The sequence below is a fragment of the Oncorhynchus gorbuscha genome, linkage group LG24, assembly GCF_021184085.1.
Source record: "Oncorhynchus gorbuscha isolate QuinsamMale2020 ecotype Even-year linkage group LG24, OgorEven_v1.0, whole genome shotgun sequence".
NCBI lineage: Eukaryota > Metazoa > Chordata > Actinopteri > Salmoniformes > Salmonidae > Oncorhynchus > Oncorhynchus gorbuscha.
In genome coordinates, this window is record NC_060196.1 from 20,154,721 (window position 1) to 20,182,406 (window position 27,686).

The window sequence follows — 27,686 nt, forward strand, 5'->3', positions numbered from 1 at the left end:
TTGAACTCTTCGGCCTGAATGCCAAGCGTCACACCTGGAAGAAATCTGACACCATCCCTACTGTGAAGCATGGTAGTAACAGCGTCATGTTGTGGGGGATGTTTTTCAGTGGCAGGGACTGGGAGACTAGTCAGGATCGAGGGAAAGATGAACGGAGAAAAGTACTGAGAGATCCTTGATGAAAACCTGCTCAAGAGTGCTCAGGACCTCAGACTGGGATGAAGGTTCACCTTCCAACATGACAACCCTAAGCACACAGTCAAGACAATGCAGGAGTGACTTCGGGACAAGTCTCTGAATGTCCTTGAGTGGCCCAGCCAGAGCCCAGACTTGAACGCAACCCAACTTCTCTGGAGAGACCTGAAATTAACTGTGCAGAAACGCTCCCCATCCAACCAGACAGAGCTTGAGAGGATCTGCAATGAGGAATGGGAGGAACTCCCCAAAGACAGGTGTGCCAAGCTTGTAGCGTCATACCCAAGAAGGCTCGAGGCTGTAATTGCTGCCAAAGGTGCTTCAACAAAGTACTGAGTAAAAGGGTCTGAATACTTATGTAAACGTGATATTTCAAAATGTTTTGTCTAAACCGGTTTTTGCTTGGTCATTATGGGCTATTGTGTGTAGATTGAGGACTTAAAATATCTCAGAATAAGGCTAACGTAACAAAATGTGGAAGGGGTCTGAATACTTTCCAAATGAACTGTATGCAGCATTTACTGTGAATTTGGTCTCCGAACGCAGGAACATTGCGCTTTTTGGCTTCACAAGCACACCAGTCACTGAGGTAAAAGGTATGAGACTTCAAGAGTTTAATCATTTCAACTTGGCAGTAGAAGACTAGCCATTAAGTTTATTTTAATCCCAAGACAATTATGACAGTCACAGCACATAGATACCAGTAGCAGAACTTCTTGAGAGGTCTATGGAAAGTTTATTTAGTTTGACTAATTCCCATGAAGAATGGAGGAATTAAACAGACAACTCTTGATAGTAAAAATGGGGTAAATAACTTTTTTCATCATCAGTTGAACATAACAAAGTATACCATATTACAGCAGATAGGATTCAATTGAATCCTACAGATGAACCACAAAAAGGTCAATATGCATTATGAAATGTAGATAACACATCATTACATCATTCAAAATTAATTAAACAAAAACATTGGTGTAATAATTGGCAAGTATCTTCTAAACTATGCTGATGTGGTATACAAAAACATTTATTCTAAAATTGAAATAGGCCTAGGATTCAATTTGGCAACATGAATTATAGCTTCCAACCATCTTCTCTCGTGACCTTTGGACACCACAAAATCCCAAACGGTACTAACCATGACATCAAAGCAGACAGAGGGTGCTCAAAACCTGCAAATTTACAAATCAAAACACCATAAAAATCAAACTTATATATATATATATATATATATATATAAAAAAATGTCAGTGACAGCATCCATAGCGCTTCCAAAATCTCAGAATCTTCATTTCTGGTCATCTAAGGAACTTAACCAGAAATCAATTTCCTCCACTCAGGCACACGATCCAACTAAAAGACAGCCAAGTCACCTTGGAACGTAGATCCGGGTATCCAGCCCAAAGGACTGCTTCGGCACCACAGTTAGCATTGTAAGTTAAGAGAATAAAATGTAAGATGCGGGTTGTGCACGTTTCCAGGGGGGGCTGGGTTTTGAGGTTGGAGTGATGTGACGGGGTCTTATGAGGTCTGGCACTGGACCCCGCCAGCGGACGGGTTGTCATCCTCTTCCATGTAATGGTATTGGCTGCGTCTTACTCTGGCCGGGTCGCAGTCCTCCAGGTCGGTGTATATGTAGAGGTCGTCGTCCATGCTCTCAGGCTGCTCCGCTTCCCTCTTGGCAGGAAGGTAGTGCTCTAGCTCCTTCAGCTTGTGCTTGGGGAGGAAGTTGGCCTCGGGGAATACCACCTTAGGCAAAAAGAAAATGGGTTTAATTTCTACGTCGTAACCTTTTCTTTAAAAAAATGTCATGAAATTAAGAACCAACTGAAACAGTAGAGCAACCACATTACGAGTTACACAGTGCAGACTTGTGTCAATTACATAATCACAATAAAAGTTATACTACAAAATGGCCACAAGGTTGGTATGGTTGACTAATTCTCCAGTGGTTTAATAAAACAGCAGTAGTCTGCAGCAGTAGTTAGTCAAGCAATTTAATACATTTTTACTGAGGGAATGAATGACACCATTTACTTTTTAAATATATATTTTTTAGCTTACGGCACCTGGTATTCCTGGATGGTCTCCCATCCCAATACTAACCAGACCCTGTTTTCTCCCTGAATTAGGTCCCTTGGCTATCTCTGCAACTCCTCAATGTGATTGGGAGAAGTGAAGGTCGAGTCATGCGTCCTCCAAAATATGTCCCACCTGGCCACCTACTTATCACACTGTTTGCTTGACCCAAATGTCAGCCACACCAATGTGTCGGAGGGAACACTGTTTGACTGCCCGGAGTCCGCTTGCAAGCGCAAGGAGTTGCTAGGACACGATGAGCCAAGGCAAGCCCCACCATCCAAATCCTCCCCCGGACTGCGCCGGGCCACTTGTGCGCCGTCCTGTGGGGGTCGCGGGCGAATTAGGACACCAGTTCCCAATATATTCACACGGCACAAAAATATGAACGCAACAATTTCAAAGATTTTACTGAGTTACATTTCACAAGGAAATCAGTCCATAATAATATCGAATTTCACATGACTATAAATACAAATAACTTTACTTTTATTTTTTAAAGTAGGGGCATGGATCAGAAAACCAGTCAGTATCTGGTGTGACCACCACTTGCCGCATGACATCTCCGCATACAGTTGATCAGGCTGTGGAATGTAGTCCCACTCCTCTTCATTGGCTGTGTGAAGTTGCTGGATGTTGGCAGGAACTGGAACGCGCTGTCGTAAAGGTTGATCCGGAGCATTCAAATATGCTCAATGTGTGACATGGCCAGTGAGTATGCAGGCCATGGAAGAAGACATTTTCAGCTTTCAGGAATTGTGTGCAAATTCTTGCAACATGGGGCCATGCATTATCATGCTGAAACATGAGGTGATTGCAGCAAATTAATGGCACGACAATGGGCCTCAGGATCTCACAGTATCTCTGTGCATTCAAATTGTGAGCGATAAAATACAATTGTGTTCGTTGTACGTAGCTTATGACTTCACATCCCATAACCCTACCGCCACCATGGGACACTATGTTCACAAGGTTGACATCAGCAAACCCCTTGCCCACACAACACATACACACTGTCTGCCATCTGCCCGGAACAGTTGAAACCGGGATTCATCTGTGAAGAGCACATATCTCCAGCGTGCCAGTGGTGATTGAAGGTGAACATCTGCCCACTGAAGTCAGTTACGACGTCGAACTGCAGTCAGGTCAAGACCCCGGTGAGAACGACGAGCATGCAAATGAGCTTCCCCGAGATGGTTTCTGACAGTGTGTGCAGAAATTCTTCAGTTGTGCAAACCCAGTTTCATCAGCTGTCCGGGTGGCTGTTATCAGACAATCCCGCATGTGAAGAAGCCAGATGAGGCGGTCCTGGGCTGGCGTGGTTACACCTGGCCTGCGGTTGTTAGGCCAGTCAGAAGGTCTGCCACACTCTACGATGACGTTGGGGGTGGCTTATGGTAGAGAAAATAACTTTAAATTATCTGGCAACAGCTTTGGTGGACATCCCTGCAGTCACCATGCCAATCTGTGGCATTGTGTTGTGACAAAACTGCATATTTTAGTGGCCTTATATTGTTCCCAGCACAGGGTGCACCTGTGTAATGATCAGGCTTCTTGATATGTCACACCTGTCAGGATGGATGGATTATCATGGCAAAGGAGAAATGCTCACTAACAGGAATGTAAACACATTTGTGCACATGTGAGAGAATCAAGCTTTTTGTGCATTAGGAACATTTCTGGGAACTTTTATTTCAGCTCATGAAACATGGGACCAACACTTTATATGTTGTGTTTATATTTTTGTTCAGAATAAATACAAAGATATTGAACTACAGTATCAAGTCCTGAATGGTGGAACACATTGAAAGGTGTGGGTTTCACAGAACATACCGAAAAGAGGATAATGAGGCGTCCCTTTTCAAATGGCCGGCGGTGCATGGGCATCCCCTCATTCATGACACACTTCTTGTCGCCAGGTTTGATCAATTCCCCTGCGAAGGTAAAAAATATTTGAAGAGACTATAAACTAGTGCTGTCATGATACCAACATTTTACTAAGCCAAGTATCAAAGACAGCTATGAATATAGATGAGAACTCTTGGTAGAAAGTGTGGTCTACCGCTTAGGTACCCTACCTCAGGCAAGTAATACCTCGAGACTTCTTTAATATTAAGACCTCGTGCACCCGCGGTTATTGACAAATATACACAACCCCACCCCTCGTCTTACCAGACGTAGCTGCTTGGTCCTGCCGATGCACGGAAAACCCAGCCAGCTCTATATTATCAGTGTTGTCATTCAGCCACAACTCCGTGAAAAAGATTTTACAGTTAATGGCTCATTGGTAAGATGATCTACCGTCCAGACCTTCAAGTTTGTTTTCCAGCGATTGTACGTTAGACAATAAAACCGATGGTAATGACGATTTACTCACTCGCCTACGAATCCTAACGAGGCACTCAAACCTTCTTTCTTCCTCCGTATCTCTGTAGCCTTTTCTTCACGCAAATGACAGGGATTTGGGCCTGGTCTGCGGAGAGCAGTATATCCTTTGCGTCGGACTCATTAAAATTAAAATCTTCGTCCAGTACAAGGTGAGTAATCGCTGTTCTGATGTCCAGAAGATATTTTCAGTCATAAGAGATGGCAGTAGCAACTTTATGTACAAAACAAGTTACAAAAATGAGGGGGGAAAAAAATGAAATAGCACAGTTGGTTAGGAGCCCATAAAAACGGCAGCCAACCCCTCCGGCACCATTACAATGTCATTGTGGCAGGCAGTAAGGGGAAAACACTGCATGAAATCTTTACGCTTCAGTTAACACTCTCCCTCCCCCCTGATCCCCCTCTCAAACACACACCTCTCTCCCCCAAAACACATACGCACACGACTCCCAACTTTAAAAACATTAGGCAACAAACATTGTAAAGTCCCCTGTTTAGGGGACCTACGTGGTTCTGGTAAGGGTTCCGACCGACATTTGTTGAAATCGGTCGGTGGACACCATAGATCGAAATGGCAAGCATTGAGCATTCTTACGGACACAGGAAGGAGTATGTCTGTTGCCTGTGTGAAGCAGGATGTGAAATCTGACACCACTTGAAGCTGGGATGTCCCTCCTGTAGCTCAGTTGGTAGAGCATGGCGCTTGTAACGCCAGGTTAGTGGGTTCGATTCCCGGGACCACCCATACGTAGAATGTATGCACACATGACTGTAAGTCGCTTTGGATAAAAGCGTCTGCTAAATGGCATACATTGATTTAATTCGCTCTTCAGACTGTCCATCAACTCATGGCTGAACCCTACGTCATAGCGTTTAATGTTAGTGGCTTAAACCCCTATGCCTGAAATCGTAACACAGCAGGAGAATGGTTTCATTGCTGTAGCACATTCAGAGCGATTTATAGCCAGTCATCTAAAATTTTAGATTTTAAACAAAAAAAAACAGTCAGACAGACAAGATTAATATGAGATGAAAGGCGAGTTCCTAGCCAGACGTTCACAGCGATGGGGGCAGACATTTTGATCAAGAGAGACCTTTGCATATTTTCTACATTCTAACACTAAATATACAAATGTGTATTTATTTTATTCTAGGCAAGTCAGTTAAGAACAAAATCTTATTTACAATGATGGCCTACAGCGACCAAATCCGGACGATGCTGAGCTAATTTGCGCGCCGCCCTAGGGTGTCTTTAGGTGACGCCTCTAGCACTGAGATGCAGTGCCTTAGACCACTGCGCCACTCAGGCGCCCCATTTTATAGTTATAAGGAAGGAGAAATCTCATAGTTAGGCATTTTATAAATTGATTACACTATATTTAGTTTAATTTTGTTCTCTTTTGGGGCAGCAGGTAACCTAGTGGTTAGAGCGTTTCAAGATCGAATCCCTGAGCTAACAAGGTAAAAATCTGTCGTTCTGTCCCTGAACAAGGCAGTTAACCTACTGTTCCTAGGCAGTCATTGAAAATAAGTGATCTTAACTGACTTGCCTAGTTAAAAAGGTCAAATAAAAAAAAGTTACTACACCTCAGCAATTTATAGCAATATTTTACCAGAAAGGTAAGATTAACTTTTTTTTGTTGAGTATGCAGCATTACTAGTTATTGTTTATGTCCCTCGTGATAAAAAATGATAAACTTTTGCTTATATTCATGAAGAGGATGCGCGATCGACAAAGGCAAACTAATCTGCTGGCATCATGGCACGTCATCAATGTCGCTCTAATTACAGTCAGACAGTTGAAGAAACTTGCGTGGACTTCTAGAAAGGCTCTGTAAGAAATGTTTCATATTTACTTTTAATTATCAGAACATTAACCATGTGTGTTCGCTTGTTTTGTACTGTTCTGTAGTTTCGACCCAATGATTCATCTGACAAAGAGCTTTGCGTCCTGCAGGCCCAACCATGGATCAAAGCTGGCGAGACATTCAATAATGTAAATTTGCTCAAAATTGCTAAAGAAAAAAAAAGGAAGATCAAGTAAGCAGAGTCCCAAGCATCCGCTCAAACTCCATGTGTGGGGGGCAATTTTTTGCCAGGGACCAGGCCTATATTTGATGGTAAGTTTGACCATTTACAAAGCAAAAGTTACATAAAATATTGCAGCCTACCCCTGAGACTTATTTGTTCCACAATACTTCCCTGTTGCCTCCTTTTTCAGGTATCATGGCTCGAGATTTCATTGATGAAGAAATCATAGAGCGATATGCTGGACCCTATGTCAGAAAGGTGTTTCTGGGTACATATTGTTTCTTTCAAGGTAGGATTATAGCAATATTGTGTTACGTTTAGGCCTATTTACATGTATATTTCTATTATTGTACTCATTTTAGCTGTTACACTAAATGTTTTTCTTTCTCCAAATGGAGACAATGACCAAACACACAATGCCACCAGGGTTTGCATTTCAAATGAGGGCATAAACTGGGTCAAAGCGCCAGCAGAGTAAGTAGACCTTTAAGGTTAAATAAAAAAGACCTACAACACCTTCGGTAGGCCTACAGTATCCCTAAAAGTATTTTTCTCATCTCTACATGTAGATCCTGATTTAAACCTGATCGAACTTGTTCGGCATCAACTGAAAACATTTTCCCATAACTCTGCCAAGCTGACAGGCAAAGGCCATCAGGATGTTTGGCTAGAGAAATTGACGATATGATGAATATATTTGTCTCAGCAAGGTTTTACCTGTGGTCGTGGAGCTGGGTGGAAGTGCAACTAAAATGTAGTTAATATAAACATCCGCATTTGATATAGCGGTCGACCGATTAATTAGGGCTGATTTCAAGTTTATAACAATCAGAAATCTGTATTTTTGGGCGCCGATTTCCGATTATTATTTTTTTATATACCTTTTATTTAACGAGGCAAGTCAGTTAAGAACACATTCTTATTTTCAATGACTGCCTAGGAACTGTGGGTGAACTGCCTTGTTCAGGGGCAGAACGACAGATTTTCACCTTGTCAGCTCGGGGGTTGCTAAGTCCAACGCTCTAACCCAGAAGCCAAGGTAAATTGCTAGCTAGCATTAAACTTCTCTTATAAAAAACAATCAATCATAATTACTAGTTATAACTACTAATCCAGTTTAGCAGGCAATATTAACCAGGTGAAATTGTGTCATTTCTCTTGCATTCATTGCACGCAGAATCAGGGTATATGCAACAGTGCCTGGCTCATTGCGAACTAATTTGCCAGAATGTTATGTAATTATAACTTACATTGAAGGTTGTGCAATGTAACAAGAATATTTAGACTTAGGGATGCCACCAATTTGATAAAATACCGAACGGTTCCGTATTTCACTGAAATAAACGTTTTGTTTTCGAAATGATAGTTTCCAGATTCTACCATAATAATGACCAAAGGCTCGTATTTCTGTGTGTTATGTTATAATTAAGTCTGATTTGATAGAGCAGTCTGAGCAGCAGCAGGCCCGTAATAATTCATTCAAACAGCACTTTTGTGCGTTTTGCCAGCAGCTCGTCGCAAGCACAGCGCTGTTTATGACTTCAAGCCTATCAGCCTAATGGCTGGTGTAACGGAAGCTATACTGTTACACTGGCAATACTATAGTGCCTATAAGAACATCCAATAGTCAAAGGTATATGAAATACCAATAGTATAGAGATAAATAGTCCTATAAATATTATATTAACTACAACCTAAAACCTCTTACCTTGGAATATTGAAGTCTCATGTTAAAAGGCACCACCAACTTTCATATGTTCTCATGTTCTGAGCAAGGAACTTAAATGTTAGCTTTTTTACATGGAACATATTACTTTCTTCTCCAACACTTTGTTTTTGCATTATTTAAACCAAATTGAACATGTTTTATTACTTATTTGAGGCTAAATTGATTGTATTGATGTTTTATATTAAGTTACAATAAGTGTTAATTCAGTAGTTGTAATTGTCATTATTACAAAAAAAAAAAAAGTCTGATTAATCGGTATCGGCTATTTTGGTCCTCCAATAAATCTGCATCGGTGTTGAAAAATCATAATTGGTCAACATGAGTCTTCAATATTCCCAGGTAAGAAGTTTTAGGGTGTAGTTATTATAGGACTATTTATCTCTATACCATTTGTATTTCATATACCTTTGACTATTGGATGTTCTGATAGGTACTTTAGTATTGCCAGCCTAATCTCGGGAGTTGATAGGCTTGAAGTCAAACAGCACAATGCTTGAAGCACAACGAAGAGCTGCTGGCAAATGCACAAAGTGCTGTTTGAATGAATGCTTATGAGCCTGCTGCTGTCTACCACCGCTCAGTCAGACTGCTCTATCAAATCATACTTAATTATAATATAATAACACAGAAATATGAGCCTTAGATCATTAATAAGGTAAATCCAGAAACTATCATTTCAAAAACAAAAAGTTTATTCCTTCAGTGAAATACGGAACCGTTCAATATTTTATGTAACGGGTGGCATCCATAAGTCTAAATATTGCTGTTACATTGCACAACCTTCAATGTTATGTCATAATTATGAAAAATGGTCAAATTAATTACGGTCTTTGTTAGGAAGAAATGGTTCACACAGTTCGCAACGAGTCAGGCGGCCTAAACTGCTGAATATGCCCCGACTTTGCTTGCACAGAATGCAAGAAAAGTGACAATTTCCCTAGTTAAAAGAAATTAATGTTAGCAGGCAATATTAACTAAATATGCAGGTTTAAAATTATATACTTGTGTATCGATTTTAAGAAAGGCATTGATGTTTATGCTTTGGTACAACGACAGCGCTTTTCACGAATGTGCTTGTTAAATCACCCATTTGCTGAAGTAGGCTGTGATTCAATGACAATTTAACAGGCGCTGTACAAAGTGATGGTCGGCAGTATAGTACTGGGCTATTTAGCTAAAGAATCCCTGTGTTGTGCGGACGGGAGACCGGTTGTAATTGTAAGTAGGCCTATTTTTTTAACTACTATTTTATATAGGTTTAGGCGTCGAAGAAAGACTCCAATTAAGCCCTCTTGTTTGTAAAGTCAAATTAAAATGAACATTGTTGAAATGAATTGCTCGTCTGGTGTAGGTTCTCACCATCTGTTGGTGTGATATTTTTAGCACCAGTCACTGTTCACCTAATATTGATTGCACTGCAGTTGTCACCAGTTTAAATTGAACCTTTATTTAACTAGGCAAGTCAGGTAAGAACAATTTCTTATTTACAATGAAGGCTTACCCCGGCAAACCCAGATGACTATGGGCCAATTGTGCGCCGCCCTGAATTCGAACCAAGGACTGTAGTAAAGCCTCTTGCACCAAGATGCAGTGCCTTAGAAAGCCATGAAAACACACACGTATACATTTTCTCTTCAGAACCTTAACCTCTTCAACCTATGGGGGGCTATGTCATTATTGGATAAAAAAACGTTCCTGTTTTAAGCGCAATATTTTGTCACGAAAAGATGCTTGACTATGCATATAATTGGCAGCTTTGGAAAGAAAACACTGACGTTTTCAAAACTGCAAAGATATTATCTGTGAGTGCCCCAGAAATGATGCTACAGGCGAAACCAAGATGTAACCTCAAACAGGAAATGAGCTGAACTTTTGAAGCTCTGTTTTACTATCGTCGCCCGATATGGCTGTGAATGTGCTGTGAACGAGCTTATGCTCTCTACCGTTCGTCCAAGATATCTGCAGCACTGTGACGTATTTGTAGGCATATCATTGGAAGATTGGCCATAAGAGACTACATTTGCCAGGTGTCCGCCCGGTGTCCTTTGTCTAAATTGGTGCGCAATTGCCAGTGGCACTCATTTTACCATGTAAAATGTAAACCATCTACAGAAGGAGAAGCACACTTCCAGGAACGATACATCATTGAAGAGATATGTAGAAAAACACCTTGAGGATTGATTCTAAACAACGTTTGCCATGTTTCAGTCGATATTATTGAGTTATTTTGGAAAAAGTTCGGCGTTTTTATAACTGAATTTTCGTTTTTTGGTAGCCAAAAATTACACAGAAAACAGACCGATTTCTCCTGCACAAATAATCTTTCAGGAAAACTGAACATTTGCTATCTAACTGAGTCTCCTCATTGAAAACATCCGAAGTTCTTCAAAGGTAAATGATTTATTGAATGTTTTTGCTGTTTTTTGTGAAAATGTTGCCTGGTGATGCTAACGCTAAATGCTAATGCTAACGCTAAATGCTAAATGCTAGTTTTGCTATGGTAGAGAAGCATATTTTTTGAAAATCTGAGATGACAGTGTTCTTAACAAAAGGCTAAGCATGAGAGCTAGCATATTGATTTCATTTCATTTGCGATTTTCATGAATAGTTAACGTTGCGTTATGGTAATGGGCTTGAGGCTGTAGTCATGATCCCGGATCCGGGTTGGCTCGACGCAAGAAGTTAACCGGGTGTAGGTAGATGTGGAACTATGCAAGTTGGGGAGGGGGGTTCCCACCTAGCTTGGCTATTAGACAATTTTATTAGACAATTCTTTAGTGAAGGTTGAATAATCTATTGTTCCGCTAAGTATTAAAGGTTCCAATTGATAAAGCGTGTTTAGCCACAATTGTCCCCAACCAACAAATTTGGGCATAGTCGAAAGCGTGCTGGACTTCGGGCAAGAATGTTGAGTTCAAAACCTGCTCCCTGCTTGTTTCATTACATTATTATGCTGGTCTCAGCGCAAATAACCTGGATTGTTACTCCCATCTCACTCCTGCTGTCTTCCACGTGTCATTCTCCGCCTGAGTGGATCGCTTCTGGGCGTGCTGGCAGGATGTACTGTTTTTTATTCTGTATATATGAATTACAAAATCAGCCTTCACTTAAATCATGTTTCTAGTCTATTGCATAGTTACAATGTGTAACCATTGATGTCCCAGGAGCGGTGTATAATTGTAATATATACATGCATGCAGACACAGCATCATTCAAATAATGGCTTTTGATACACCTGGTTTTGGATAATACTAAGAAAAATAACTTGCCAAATAATGATTTTTGTGAATTAACTTTGACAAAAAAAACATGTACAATTGTCTACATTAACTAACATTTCCTCTCAATTGTACATTTTTTTGCTTGACCTGTCATGACGTTCTAATTCCTTAAATTAGCTTCCACTGTATTGTTTTGTCAGCCATCTTTGCTGAAGAAAGTCACCAGGAACTGGTGGCTCGCGTCAAATTCATCATTGGAACCACTCAATATGATTGGTCCTATAAAAACCTTGGGACCCAAAAGCATAATGAGTGCACTAACTCCTCCTTGGTGGTCTGGAACAATGAAGCCATGATGCTGGGTACCTACTGCGGTGTAAGCTCGTAATTTTTAAAGGAGGAACCACTGTACTGTCAAGTGAGCAGGTTGTTAGCTAGCTAGTAGGCAACATGACAGTGTTTTTGGTTATCAAACCAATAATTAACGACCCGGGATTAGTTTAAAATGGCCCACAACATGGTTGTGAACTCATATCAAATGTGCGCAAAATGATGCAGGAAGAAAAAAAAAGTAGTTGTGCATTTCCGGTCACCCAGAGGCTGCATGACCACAAACTTGCACGTGCAAAGTCTTAGACTGGCCTGTGCTCTTGGTTATACCAGGCAATAAAATGCTCCAATGTACCAAATGTAACAGAAGAGTCATCAGGGTCTGTGTACCTGCTCGCCATCACCACTAACCTATATTTTTAAAACTGATGGAGGAATAGATGCGCAGAAAGAGTGGACAGAGAGAAGTAGGTGATGGCTGGCTGATCACAGCTGCCACACGAGAGATGCGCATGAAAGTGAAGTGGAGATTGAACATACAAGAGCCTAGTTGCTGTCGCTTAAATTTAACTTTATGACAGGCGCCAGCAGGTTCTTTAGATTGGTTGGACCGACAAATTTGGTAGCATCATATGAAACGGTACTACGGTATAAGTATCATGACATTTAGATACCTTTACGATGGTACCAGTATAACGTGCAACACCACAATAGTTTTTTCTAAATGCATTTTAAAAAATGTGCACAATGTTGTACAAGGATTCTGTTATCTAGGAAGTGTACCTGGGTGGCAGGTGATGAGGAGGCTTCGGTTGTCCAGAGTTTGACAAGGCTTCTGGAAACCACACAGGGCCTCCACCAGCTGCAGCTCCATAGTCATGATCAGATTGTCCCCTTGCCTGTAGAATAGAGCACACTCAATACCAACCGGACTGCGATCAATTGCATTTCAATTCAGGAAGTGAAAATCAAGAACTGAGAAGTGACTGGCTCTCAAATGGGGATTTTTTGTTGCTGAAAATTTCCATTCAGTTCTTGAAATTGGCCAAATTGTAATTTTGTTACAAGCCTAGATAGACCTTTTTCCAGTACACGACACATACAACTTTTATTACCTTTTTGGGTTCTCATACGTTTACAATGATATTTTCATTATTGCGGCATGGTAGCCTAGTGGTTAGAGTGTTGGACTAGTAACCGAAAGGTTGCAAGTTCAAATCCCCGAGCTGACAAGGTACATCTGTCATTCTGCCCCTGAACAGGCAGTTAACCCAATGTTCCTAGGCCGTCATTGAAAATAAGAATTTGTTCTTAACTGACTTGCCTAGCAAAATAAAGGTAAAATAAAAAATAAATAAAAATATTAAAATTGCGTGAACAGTTGCTAAGATTATATTTGGTTTTGATTTTTGCTAAATAACTTTGATGCAGTTTTTAGCTAGAATGCGAACGCTCATTGATATAGGCTGTAGCAAAAACTAGCCAAAGAGCCATTTTACTGGTTGAACTGTTTACTTATAATGCTGTTGATTTGCATTAAGCAGGACATTCATACGAACCTTAAAACCCAATTATAATCCAAAAGTAGTGTGAAAAGCACTCATAAGCAACATGTAAAGAGAGCCTTTTTTTGCTGGACTTCTATAACAACTTCCACCAACATCCGTGCGTCACCCTCAAAAGCAATGTTTGCAAACACAGAAAGGAGTCTATAGGCTAGTACAGAATACAGACCAATACAATACTGAAGAATATAAAAAAGGTCTCATGTGGAACATTGGAACTGCCAAATGTGCACAAACACATTTGTTGGTCCAATCAGAGAATGTGATATAGACATAGGGTAGAGAGGTAGGTAGTGAATAAGAAATGGCATGAGAGGTTTAATCTTTTACCTGGTGAAGACGGGATGGACTCTCTGATCCAGGACGATGATGATGTCACCAGGCTCTAGTCCTGGCTCCTGATCTCCCTCCCCGTGGAAAACTAGCTTCTGCCCATCCTTCATACCTGCAACAATTTAGGATTAATTTAACTCAACTGGCCCGTATTTAACTGCATTAAGAAAAGACTGATCAGAATTCTGGTAATGGCGTTCACACGCAACCATGCCATGGGGAACATTTAGGGCACATTCACATATCCCTAGATGATTTGGATCCTAGAGCGTTTGGTAACCAGATCCACGCTATCCTGGTCCAGAGATGTGATCCATTAGTACTAGTCGCATGAAATTTAGTTACAGAAATTATATCCAGTTCAGTTAATTTCCATTCTTGTCAAAGCATTTGTAGAATTCAAGAAACGCTCCAGGGTACCAAATTCATAAACTCATCAAAAAAAAAAAAAGAATAGTCCCTTTTTCAGGACCAAAGATAATTCGTAAAAATCCAAATAACCTCAGATCTTCATTGTAAAGGGGTTAAACACTGTTTCCCATGCTTGTTCAATGAACCATAAACAATGAACTGTGGAACGGTCATTAAGACACTAACAGCTTACAGATGGTTAAGGTCACAATTAAGGTCACAGTTAATGAAAACTTAGGACACTAAAGAGGCCTTTCTACCGACTCTGAAAAACACCAAAAGAAAGACGCCCTGTCATCTGCGTGAACGTGCCCTAGGAATGTTGCAAGGAGGCATGAGGACTGCAGATGTGGCCAGGGCAATAAATTGCAATGTCCGTACTGTGAGACGCCTAAAACAGAGCTACAGGGAGACAGGATAGAGAGCTGATCGTCCTTGCAGTGGCAGACCACGTGTAAGAACACCTGCACAGGATCGGTACATCCGAACCTCACAACTGCGGGACAGGTACAGGATGGCAACAACAACTGCCCAAGTTTCACCAGGAACGCACAATCCCTCCAGTGCTCAGACTGTCCGCAATAGGCTGAGAGAGGCTGGACTGAGGGCTTGTAGAACTGTTGTAAGGCAGGTCCTCTCCGGACAAGGACCTGCCTCACCGAACAAACCCACCGTCGCTGGGCCAGACAGGACTGGCAAAAAGTGCTCTTCACTCACGAGTTGCGGTTGTGTCTCACAAGGGGTGATGGTCGCAAAGGAATGAGTGTTACACCAAGGCCTGTACTCTGGAGCGGGATCGATTTGGAGGTGGATGGTCCGTCATAGTCTGGGGCGGTGTGTCACAGCATCATCTGACTGAGCTGGTTGTCATTGCAGGCAATCTCAACACTGTGCGTTACAGGGAAGACATCCTCCTCCCTCATGTTGTACCCTTCCTGCAGGCTCATCCTGACATGACCCTCCAGCATGACAATACCACCAGCCATACTGCTCGTTCTGTGCGTGATTTCCTACAAGACAGGAATGTCAGTGTTCTGCCATGGCCAGGAAAGAGCCCGGATCTCAATCTCATTAAGCACATCTGGAACCTGTTGGATCAGAGTGTGAGGGCCATTCTCCCCAGAAATGTCTGTGAACTTGCAGGTGCCTTGGTGGAAGAATGGGGTAACATCTCATAGCAAGAACTGGCAAATCTGGTGCAGTCCATGAGGAGGAGATGCACTGCAGTACTTAATACAGCTAGTGGCCACACCAGATACTGGCTGTTACGTTTGATTTTGACTTGACAGCCCCCCCCCCATCACTACCTTTGTTCAGGGACATATTATTCCATTTCTGTTCGTCACGTCTGTGTAACTTGTTCAGTTTGTCTCAGTTGTTGAATCTTATGTTCATACAAATATTTACACGTTAACAGGCTGACGACACGGCTCGCGCCACGTGCGCTGAAAAATACATTTTGAAATATTTATTATTCAATTATTGCATGCTAAAGAGCATCTGGTTGCCAAGGGATAAAATACATTTACATTACATTTAAGTCATTTAGCAGACGCTCTTATCCAGAGCGAAAAAACGAACATTTTTTTGTCACCCACGTCGGTATAACCAAGGAGGAGATGGCACGTGGGTACCAACTTCTATAAACCAATGAGGAGATGGGAGAGGCAGGACTTGCAGCGTGATCTGCGTCAGAAATAGAACTGACTTCTATTTTATCCCTTGGCAACCAGATGCACCTAATTTATGAAAGTTGCCAATCGCAATATAAAGTCAAGAAGAGAAAGACTAGAAGGAAGAGAGATGACGAAAAACAAGTCGGTTGACCATTGTGTGTGTGGATTAATTGGCGGAGTAGAGGACCTTGTGCATTTCAGGTAAAATAACACACACTACAGTTTGCTTCAGTATAGGGATTTTACTCTGGCTGTCCATTGGATAAATTCACAAAGGCTTTAGTAACGCAAGGTTACACCTAGTGATCTTGCTGAGTGAGCAAATTTTTTTTTAAATGGGCAACTCCACCCCTTATCAATCATCTCCAGCACAATACCAGTGTCTACATGTGAAAACAGCAGCCACAACATTTTGTAGAAAATAAATAAAGGGGTTCTTTTTCAAAACAGATTCGCGGGGAGCAAGAAAATACCCTCCTTCTGGATAGAAACTTGTTGCAGGACACAATCCTGTCTCGGAGCTCTACAGACAATTCCGTCGACCTCATGGCTTGGTTTTTGCTCTGACATGCACTGTCAACTATGGGACCTTATATAGACAGGTGTGATCCTTTCCAAATCATGTCCAATCAATTGAATTTACCAAGGTGGACTCCAATGAAGTTGTAGAAACATCAAGGATGATCAATGGAAACAGGATGTACCTGAGCTTAAAGTCTCATAGCAAAGATTCTGAATAGTTAGGTAAATAGTATTTTTCCCCCCAAATATATTAAAAATAAAGACAAATCTAAAAATGTAACTTCTTATGGCTGGGGGGGCAGTATTGAGTAGCTTGGATGAATAAAGTGCCCATAGTAAACTGCCTGCTACTCAGGCCCAGAAGCTAAGATAAGCATATTATTAGTAGATTTGGATACAAAACACTCTGAAGTTCCTAAAACTGTTTACATTTACATTTAAGTCATTTAGCAGACGCTCTTATCCAGAGCGACTTACAAATTGGTGCGTTCACCTTATGACATCCAGTGGAGCAGCCACTTTACAATAGTGCATCTAAATCTTTTAAGGGGGGGGGTGAGAAGGATTACTTTATCCTATCCTAGGTATTCCTTAAAGAGGTGGGGTTTCAGGTGTCTCCGGAAGGTGGTGATTGACTCCGCTGTCCTGGCGTCGTGAGGGAGTTTGTTCCACCATTGGGGGGCCAGAGCAGCGAACAGTTTTGACTGGGCTGAGCGGGAACTGTACTTCCTCAGTGATAGGGAGGCGAGCAGGCCAGAGGTGGATGAACGCAGTGCCCTTGTTTGGGTGTAGGGCCTGATCAGAGCCTGGAGGTAATTACATCTTTGAGTATAACAGAATTTATGTTGCAGGCGAAACCAAGGACAAACCATTCAGAATTCTGTTGTTGAGGTCACTCTTTTAAAATGAGTTTATTGGGAATCCAGATTTCTAAGGGACTTGATTGCAGTTCCTACGTCTTCCACTGGATGTCACCAGTCTTTAGAAAATTGGTTGAGGTTATTCCTTTGTGTAATGAATTACGGCCATCTTGAACGAGGGTCACTTCATGTGTACTGTTTGATAGAGGCGCATGACCAGAAAGCTAGTGTCAGTTTGTTGTCTTCCCGTATTGAACACAGATCATCCAGTCTTCAATTTTATCGATTATTTACGTAAAAAAATACCTAAAGTTGTATTACAAAAGTAGTTTGAAATGTTTTGGCAAATTTTACAGGTAACTTGAGATATTTTGTTGTCACGTTGAGCAAGTTGGAACCGGTGTTTTCTGGATCAAACGCACCAAATACATGGACATTTTGGATATATATGGACGGAATTAATAGAACAAAAGGACAATTTTTGGGACATATTGGAGTGCCAACAGAAGAAGCTCGTCAAAGTTAAGGCATGATTTACATTTTTATTTCTGCGTTTTGTGTCGCGCCTGCAAGGTTGAAATATGTTCTCTCTTTTGTTTAATATGGTGCTATCCTCAGATAATAGCATCGTTTAGTTTCGCCGAAAAGCCTTGAGATCTGACATGTTGGCTGGATTCACAACACGTGCAGCTTTAAATTTGTTATCTTGCAAATTATGTGATTTCATGAAAGTTAGATTTTTATAGGAATGTATTTGAATTTGGCGCTCTGCATTTTCTCTGGCTTTTGGCAAAGTGGGACGCTTACCGTCCCACATATACCAGAGGGGTAAAAAAAAGCGCATTTGAGGAAAATAAACTATCGTTGCACGACTGTACCTAGCCATAAACAATGCCTTTCTTAAAATCAATACACAGAAGTATATAATTTTAAACTTGCATATTTAGCTAAAAGATATCCAGGCAATATTAACAGGTGAAATTGTGTCACTTCTCGCGTTTATTGCACGCAATCAGGGTATATGCAACAGTTTGGGCTGCCTGGCTCATTGCGAACTAATTTGCCAGAATATTACGTAATTATGACATAACATTGAAGGTTGTACAATGTAACAGGAATATTTAGACTTAGGGATGCCACCCATTAGATAAAATACCGAACAGTTCCAAATCAAATCAAATTTTATTTGTCACATACACATGGTTAGCAGATGTTAATGCGAGTGTAGCGAAATGCTTGTGCTTCTAGTTCCGACAATGCAGTGATAACCAACAAGTAATCTAACTAACAATTCCAAAACTACTGTCTTATACACAGTGTAAGGGGATAAGGAATATGTACATAAGGATATATGAATGAGTGATGGTACAGAGCAGCATACAGTAGATGGTATCGAGTACAGTATATACATATGAGATGAGTATGTAGACAAAGTAAACAAAGTGGCATAGTTAAAGTGGCTAGTGATACATGTATTACATAAGGATGCAGTCGATGATGTAGAGTACAGTATATACGTATGCATATGAGATGAATAACGTAGGGTAAGTAACATTATATAAAGTAGCATTGTTTAAAGTGGCTAGTGATATATTTACATCATTTCCCATCAATTCCCATTATTAAAGCGGCTGGAGTTGGGTCAGTGTCAATGACAGTGTGTTGGCAGCAGCCACTCAATGTTAGTGGTGGCTGTTTAACAGTCTGATGGCCTTGAGATAGAAGCTGTTTTTCAGTCTCTCAGTCCCAGCTTTGATGCACCTGTACTGACCTCGCCTTCTGGATGATAGCGGGGTGAACAGGCAGTGATTCGGGTGGTGTAGGTGTCCTGGAGGGCAGGTAGTTTGCCCCCGGTGATGCGTTGTGCAGACCTCACTACCCTCTGGAGAGCCTTACGGTTGAGGGCGGAGCAGTTGCCGTACCAGGCGGTGATACAGCCCGCCAGGATGCTTACGATTGTGCATCTGTAGAAGTTTGTGAGTGCTTTTGGTGACAAGCCGAATTTCTTCAGCCTCTTGAGGTTGAAGAGGCGCTGCTGCACCTTCTTCACGACGCTGTCAGTGTGAGTGGACCAATTCAGAACTTAAAACTTGCTACCCTCTCCACTACTGTTCCATCGATGTGGATAGGGGGGTGTTCCCTCTGCTGTTTCCTGAAGTCCACAATCTCCTTAGTTTCGTTGACGTTGAGTGTGAGGTTATTTTCCTGACACCACACTCCGAGGGCCCTCACCTCCTCCCTGTAGGCCGTCTCGTCGTTGTTGGTAATCAAGCCTACCACTGTTGTGTCGTCCGCAAACTTGATGATTGAGTTGGAGGCGTGCGTGGCCACGCAGTTGTGGGTGAACAGGGAGTACAGGAGAGGGCTCAGAACGCACCCTTCCGTATTTCACTGATAGAATAAACGTTTTGTTTTCGAAATGATAGTTTCCAGATTCTACCACAATAATGACCAAAGGCTCGTATTTCTGTGTGTTATTATGTTATAACTAAGTCTATGATTTGATAGAGCAGTCTGAGCGATGGTAGGCAGCAGCAGGCTCGTAAGCATTCATTCTGTTTATGACTTCAAGCCTATCAGCCTGATGGCTGGTGTAACCGACGTGAAATGGCTAGCTAGTTAGCGGGGTGCACGCTATTAACGTTTCAAACGTCACTCGCTCTGAGACTTAGAGTAGTTTTTCCCCTTGCCCTGCATGGGTAACGCTGCTTCGAGGGTGGCTGTTGTCGATGTGTTCCTGGTTTGAGTCGAGGAAAGCTATACTGTTACACTGGCAACACTAAAGTGGGTATAAGAACATCCAATAGTCAAAGGTATATGAAATACAAATGGTAGAGAGAGAAATAGCCCTATAAATACTATTAACCACAACCTAAAACCTCTTACCTTGGAATAGTGAAGTCTCATGTTAAAAGGAACCACCAACTTTCATATGTTCTCATGTTCTGAGCAAGGAACTCAAACGCTAGCTTTTTTACATGGCACATGTTGCACTTTTACTTCTAACACTTTGTTTTTGCATTATTTAAACCAAATTGAACATGTTTTATTATTTATTTGAGGCTAAATTATATTATATTAAGTTAAAATAAGTTAATTCAATAGTGTTGTAATTGTCATTATTACAAATAAATAAAATGCAGCTTTTTTTGAGTCCTCCAATAATCGGTATCGGCGTCGAAAAATCATAAATCGGTCGACCTCTAGACCCAATTAATCAAGATTTTGATTCCATGAATCAGATGTATTAGCGGTGTAGCTCTCCAGGACCAGAAGTGAATAAAATGTAGGTTACATCACATAACAGACATCCAAAAATCTGGTTAAATAGACAAACATCTAAAACCTCCTACATCCTCAAAATGGAGAAAGAAAATCGCCACACTTTTACCTGTTAAATTGGCAGTCACTCGGCTAGCATTCCCATCCTCTGTCAGGTAACGGTGTCAACAGGGCCCAGGGCCATGGTGCCTCCCGTGTCAACATGCTTAACCTCTTCCGAGATAGGGGCGCTCTTAATTTTTGGATAAAATTCTCTTTTTTTTTTCTTACCCAAACGTGATGAAGAATGAAGAAAACGGACCGATTTGTCAACACAAATAATATTTTTTCGTAAAAACGGAACATTTGCAATCTAACTGAGAGTCTCCTCATGGAAAACATCTGAAGTTCTTCAAAGGTAAATTATTTTATTTGAATCCTTTTCTGTTTTTTGTGAAAATGTTGCCTGCTGAATGCTAACGCTAAATGCTACGCTAGCTATCAATACTATTACACAAATGCTTGTTTTGCAATGGTTGAGAAGCATATTTTGAAAATCTGAGATGACAGTGTTGTTAACAAGAGGCTAAGCTTGAGAGCAAATAGATTAATTTCATTTCATTTGCGATTTTCATGAATAGTTAAAGTTGCGTTATGGTAATGAGCTTGAGGCTGTAGTCACGATACCGGATCCGGGATGGCTCGACACAAGAAGTTAACCCACCCCCAACGTCGCTACACAAACATAGTGAACAATTTAGGCAGAGTCTATGCTCTTGACAATTTGTACTCTACACAAATCAAAGGAGTCAAAGAACTGTTGGACCTTTTAGCAAAAAAAAAAAAAATTCAGGGTAGAACATTTTAATTTATTGTATATATTAACTATAATATGTTTGTCAATTGTGAGCTGTGGAAAGACTTCAATTGATGGACAACTAATCAACCACCTCACCTTTGCCAATGTGGACCTCCAGGATCTTTTTCTGCCGCAGAATCTTCCGTCCACTGCAGGCCTTGCAGCGGTCCTTGTGACTGATGCGCTGGCCCTGGCCCTGGCAACACCCGCACACGGTGGACACCTGCTGCACCATGCCCGGACCCAGCTGGTGGAGGCGCACCTGCATGCCCGTGCCGTGACAGGACATACACATTTCCACCGCACCCTTCCTTCCCCCGCGACCTACCACAAACCATAGCCATGTCAGTCCACATCACCCCAGTCGTTTGCAGCAGTAACTCTCATTACATCACTGTTAAACAGAACCCCACATGCTGCGTTTGACAGGGCGGTAAATGCTAGTCAACAGATAACGATTCTGTGGATTAGTGATCCGCTGTATAAATGTACTTGGAGTAAGAAAGAACATCTATGTATGCATTTTATAGTCAGAGCAACAAAAATGGAACCAAACAATACCGTTTGGGCATTGTACGATGATAATCTTTAAAATGTTTTACCCTAGCCGAGGCATTTACCTCTAACAGTTAATTGTTCATAATGTGATATGTGAAAAAAAGTACAAATGACATCCAATCCATGCATGAACACAGGGCTATTCAACCTGATGACTTTAGGGTTACCACACTGGTCATTTTCATCCATCCCTTTTAGTAAGGGACTGATCAAGACCAACGTTAACCAACAATGTAACATGTGTAGTAACGTAGCACCTTCACATCGCTCGCAAATAACATTCTTCTGGACAGCAAGTTTCCTCGTGGCGCCATTGAAGAGGTCTTCCAAAGAGACTGTGAGCTGATGAACCACATTCTTTCCTAGGTTGAGAGCACATTGGGGCAAAGCATTAGTTTTAGAGAAGTTAAGAAGAACCACAGAAAACAAAGGCCAGAATTTGAAGTCTTCTGTGGAAAGTAATATTTGTCTCTGTACTTCATTTGGTTTTTACCTCTTCTCTCCCGGTGCAGTCGGCCACCTCCTCCAAAGAACATGTCAAAGATGTCCATGGGGGATCCAAAACCTCCGCCACCTCCGCTGCCCCCTCCTTTTATTGCCTTCTCCCCTCCCCGGTCGTACACCTCTCTCTTCTGGGAGTCTGACAGCACCTCATATGCCTGAGATATCTGCTTAAACTGGGAAGAAAAACTGAATGAAAGGGGGATACCTAGTCAGTTGTACAACTGAAATGTGTCTTCCGCATTTAACCCAACACCTATGAATCAGAGAGGAGCGGGGGGCTGCCTTAATCGACATCCACGTCTTCGGCGGCCGGGGAAGTGGGTTAACTGCCTTGCTCAGGTGCAGAACGACAGATTTTTACCTTGTCAGCTCGGGGATTCAATCAAGCAACCTTTCGGTTACGTGCCCAAACGCAATCAATTCTCAGAGTGCAAACTACTAATAGAAATCTCAACTAAGTACTCAAAAATATGAAACTTACTAGAATTCTGACAACTGTAGAAACAATTTATGTATTTTCCATATTCATCTCTTAAAAATAACCTGGCATAACCAGCATCAATGTGCTGGATTAGCATACATCGCTCCTGCTCTGAACTACCTCTGACTGGGCTTGAACCAGAGTCCTCTACCTTGCCAACACACGTGACCACCTGCTCGATAATGTGAAAAAAACTTTTGAGCTATACAATAGGAACCAATTGTATAGATCCATCTACGAAATGTCAAGCTAGCTGTGGAGTGAGCTTACTGTACCTCTTAACTCTGCTACACTGGCATGAATAACTTATCTCCACTCAACCACTAGTCATAAATCAGAACCTATTCATAGGAGTTTTACGTTGTTTATAACATACACAGCTCACAAAGATAAAGGTGGTACGACAAATATAAACTCTGACCATCATGGACACAAAGTGGTTTCCTGAATACTTCCACTCACTTTCTCCCCTTCTGTAGGGTTCTTGTCAGGGTGGTATTTCAAGGCCAGCTTACGATAAGCCTTTTTCAGCTCATCTGGTGTGGCATTGGGCTTAACACCCAACATATCATAAAAGCCAGTTTCCTTCACCATTGTTGTTGGTTACAGTCTGCAGAAGAAAAAAAAATGTTCACACAAGTGTCAGTTTCTCTTCCTGTATGACATATAGTGCCGAGCGATGTGCTTTGAGGTTGGTTCAGAAATAGATTAAAAAATATATAAAAACATTGATATTTTTTTTGGGGGGGGGGGGCTATGCAGTCTTACAAAATCATTATCTTAGTAGTTCTTCAAAGTAAATATGGCATACTTTACGACTACTGAACACCAACTATCAAATCTTAGATGATGTATTTTCATGTAGATAGCACACGAAGCAACTAGGCGTTCAATGGATTATGTTCAGTGCAGTTAATGTAGAATATTGGCCTGTTGGGAAGAGTTCAGGCTTGATCTGATCTAAAAGAAACTGAGCATTGCACTCAGAAAAAAAAACAAAAAAAACAAATGGAAATCAAATAATTTAACCGAAGTTGGTCAATTAGTTAATCGCTCAGCACTAATGCCATTCTATTTGCATTTGAAACCACTTATTGGTATGACAAGTTCACCACCACTGCAACTTCATGATAGAAATATCCCAATCGGATAGCATTAGAAACAAAGTTGGTGAATAGCAACATATATTTTCAACATGAGGGGTTAGCGCTTAACATCTGAGTTTCTGAACCCAGAAGCTCAACAGCGTGAGACTTCTGTGAGCGCATGCTTAACAGACCAGAGGGGTGTCCTACTACAAGGCAAGCTAGATCTACTAAGGGTATCTACAGAAAATCCGCTTCAGATAGCTTCACATTCCAGATCAGGCTTCTTCCATCATACAACAGTATTTATTACTTGGCCAAATGCCACCAACTCTAGCAGGCTTGTAAATATACACGGCTAGTCAAACTCCATGCCACAAATAAAAATATGAGACATTTTCTTGCAAATTCGGCAGGCTATGGTGTGAAATAGAAGTGTCATCTTTCTTATCCTTACTTCCGATTTACGTGCACAACAAGCATCTTCCCCCCACTCCTATCGATAAAATAATTGTTTTGTCAAAACAAAAGTATTTCTGTGTGTGAATTTTAAAATGCATTCTGTCACTAATAAATGTGCAATGTGATATTAACACTACTCTGTAACAAACATTTGCTTTCTCCCTTGTTTTCAGCTTCGCCCGCGACGGGTTTATGTGAACTACAATCCTGACGCTGTGTTTTAGCATCAATATTCATCGCTTGGGATACGGCTTTCAAAACATATGGCTCTTCTTTCATCAACAAGAAATCTTTAAATAAAGAGAGATACTTACTGTAGTAGTTTTGCACAGATCCACATAGCTATGGGAGCCCACTATTGGACTAAATTATGTTAGGTTTAAAGGGCTCTGGAAGCCAAAACAACCAAATAAACGTGAATCGATTCTCAATTGCGGTACGGTTCTAGAAATATAAATCCCTGTACTCTCATATCAACTTCAAATGTTAAATACACAATTACTGTATACTGTTTTAACCGGGTTTAACAGTTGCAGAGGATAGTATTTTTCAGTGACACATTTGTGGCGTTTGTCTTCAGTTTACACACAGGTAAACGTTAGGTGTTCACTCAGACGCAGATAGCTAACATTAATTAGCCCAGATAACGTTAGTCTACTGTCTTCTGTCTGTAAACAAGCGCTGTAACATGGGCTTATGGGAACTCTATAAAATGGTGTGTATCAATTTAACATTAATGTTTTACTATTAGCGTTATTTCTCTGATATGAAATATAAAGTCATGGTTCCACGTTAAGGTTACGGTCTTTGCCAATACTAGAAGCGCTAGCTAGCGTCAAACGTTAGCCACGTCATTAACGCTGGCTAGCTAACGTTACATTATTACTAACAAAACAAAAACAAGAGACCCATCTAGCTAGTTTCCCGTATCCAACATGATAAAGTTAAGTTAGCTAGCCAGCTAGGTAACTTACCTTGGTTTGGTAGCTAGCTAGGCTAACGTTAGCTGGCCAGCTATCCACGACCTAGCTAACTGATAGTAGTAGCTTAGCTAGTAGTTTATTACTATACCAATTAGGAACATTACTTTTTTTGCAGAATGAAAACACCATTAAATTGTGGTTAGCTACCTGTTACAATAGACGGCCGTTGAGAGAAAGGACCTTGTTTAACTTATAACACCCCCGTCCTGGCGATGAACTTCCAGAACCTTCTACTACTTGCACCGCCTACTTTAATGGTGCTTTCAAGACAACTCGGGAAAAAACGAGGTCAAACCATGACGTCGGTGATTTTCAGGTCGGGAAGTCGGGGGCTATAGAAAGATGCCCGAGTTTCCGACTTGGGATTCCGAGTTTGATGGACTTTCAAAAATGTGTTTAGTCGGAACGCGATGTTTTACTCCAGAGAACGCACTGAAGTCAGAGATTTCCCAATTCAGAATTTCGAGTTGTTTTGAACGTGGCATTATTGACAGTGGCATGTATTCATGTTTTCCAAGGGATCTTGGTTGCCAAGATTTTTGGCCTCCCCAAAAATGACAAAAAAAAAATACAATTATCTATCTATTGTCTCTCTGGGTTTCATACTTTTCCTTACATTCACAAGAGCCCCTCTGTATGTGTAGGCCATCTATCTGATGCTGTCTGGTCCAAAAAGACTATGACATTGTTGCCACCCCTAGCATTGAATGTAACAGAAGCCAGCAAACATTTGGCCTTTCTTTAAAAAGAAACAGGTGTAAAATAATAGCCAATCAGTCTCGAGCTGAACTGAATGAGCTCAAATGTGAATGGTCCTGACACAACCAAAAAAAAAGTGTCAAGGGGGAAGCCAGTTTGGATTTGTCCTCACTCCTATCAAATCGCATTGAGAGCATACTTCATTGACAGAAACAACTTGACTTGTTGCATCTTGTGTTGTTGTCCTCAGGTGGCTGGCTAGCTAAATTTGTCCCTTTCCTAAATTAGCCATGGATGGAGATATGGAAAAACAATTCATCAGTAGCTCAAACAGGCATCTTGGCATGTGCATTTGGTGCATTTGGCATGTCAACACTTCTTACAAAAACAAGTAGTAATGAAGTCAATCTCTATTTTATTAGGACCCCCATTAGCTGTTGCGAAAGCAGCAGCCACTCTTGCTAAGGTCCACACAAAACATGAAACATGACATAATACAGAACATTTATAAACAAGAACAGCTTGAGGACAGAACTACATCAACTACCTGGTGGAATGTCTGGTGGGGTAAGTGTGCGTGTCAAAGCTGTGTGTAAGTTGACTATGCAAACCATTTGGAATTTTCAACACATTAATGTTTCTTAGAAAAATACCTGATGCAGTCAGTCTCTCCTCAACTCTTGGCCAAGAGAGACTAGCATTCATAGTATTTAAAATAGCTCTCTGATTACAAGGAAGAGCAAGATGTGCTTCTCTGTTCTGGGCCAGCTGCAGCTAACTAGGTTTTTCTTTGCAGCACTTGACCACACATGACTTGACACATGACACATGACTTGCTTTTTGGAGTGTGGTGTCAAAAAAGCAGAGCATCTCTTTATTATGGACAGACCTCTCCCCATCTGTATAACCATTGAATCTATATGTTTTGACCAGAACAGTTTAGAATCAAGTAATTTAGTCTCCTCAACTTGTTCAACAGCCACACCATGCATTACCAGATCCAGGTGAGGTCTAGAACTTAGGGAATGATTTGTACCAAATACAATGCTCTTAGTTTTAGACATGTTCAGGGCCAGTTTATTACTGGCCACCCATTCCAAAACTCTCTGCAACTCCTTGCATGGCCACGCAGTCATGGCTGAACACAGAGTACAGGAGGGGGCTGAGCACGCACCCCTGTGGGGCCCCCGTGTTGAAGATCAGCGTGACGGAGGTGTTGTTGCCTACCTTCACCACTTGGGGTAATCCCATCAGGAAGTCCAGAAACCAGTTTCACAGGGAGGGGTTCAGACCCAGGGCACTGAGCTTAGTGATGAGCTTGGAGGGCACTATGCTGTTGAAGGCTGAGCTGTAGTCGATGAATTCTTACATAGGTATTTATCTTGTTTAGGTGGGATAGGGCAGTGTGCAGTGCAATGCTGTGGATTATGTCGTCCATGGATCTGTTGGGGCGT

At 41.4% G+C, this 27,686-nt stretch overlaps 1 protein-coding gene across 2 annotated transcripts; it reads right to left on the bottom strand.

The window, feature by feature from the left end:
• Positions 1-813: 813 nt before the first annotated feature.
• On the bottom strand, positions 814-25,837 carry LOC124012607 (dnaJ homolog subfamily A member 1-like). Of its 2 annotated transcripts, none has more exons than XM_046326415.1 (9): positions 25,681-25,837; positions 23,466-23,613; positions 22,512-22,695; positions 22,276-22,380; positions 21,557-21,784; positions 13,869-13,983; positions 12,757-12,872; positions 4,108-4,208; positions 814-1,944 (listed from the first exon to the last, which is right to left on the bottom strand). In XM_046326415.1, the coding sequence occupies exons 2-9, from the start codon at positions 23,595-23,597 to the stop codon at positions 1,717-1,719; spliced, it is 1,209 nt and encodes a 402-aa protein (XP_046182371.1). In that variant the 5' UTR covers positions 23,598-23,613; positions 25,681-25,837; the 3' UTR covers positions 814-1,716. The 2 variants fall into 2 exon arrangements, with proteins under 2 accessions (XP_046182371.1, XP_046182372.1); XM_046326416.1 differs by lacking the exon at positions 25,681-25,837 and adding an exon at positions 25,525-25,668.
• Between the last annotated feature and the right edge of the window lie 1,849 nt (positions 25,838-27,686).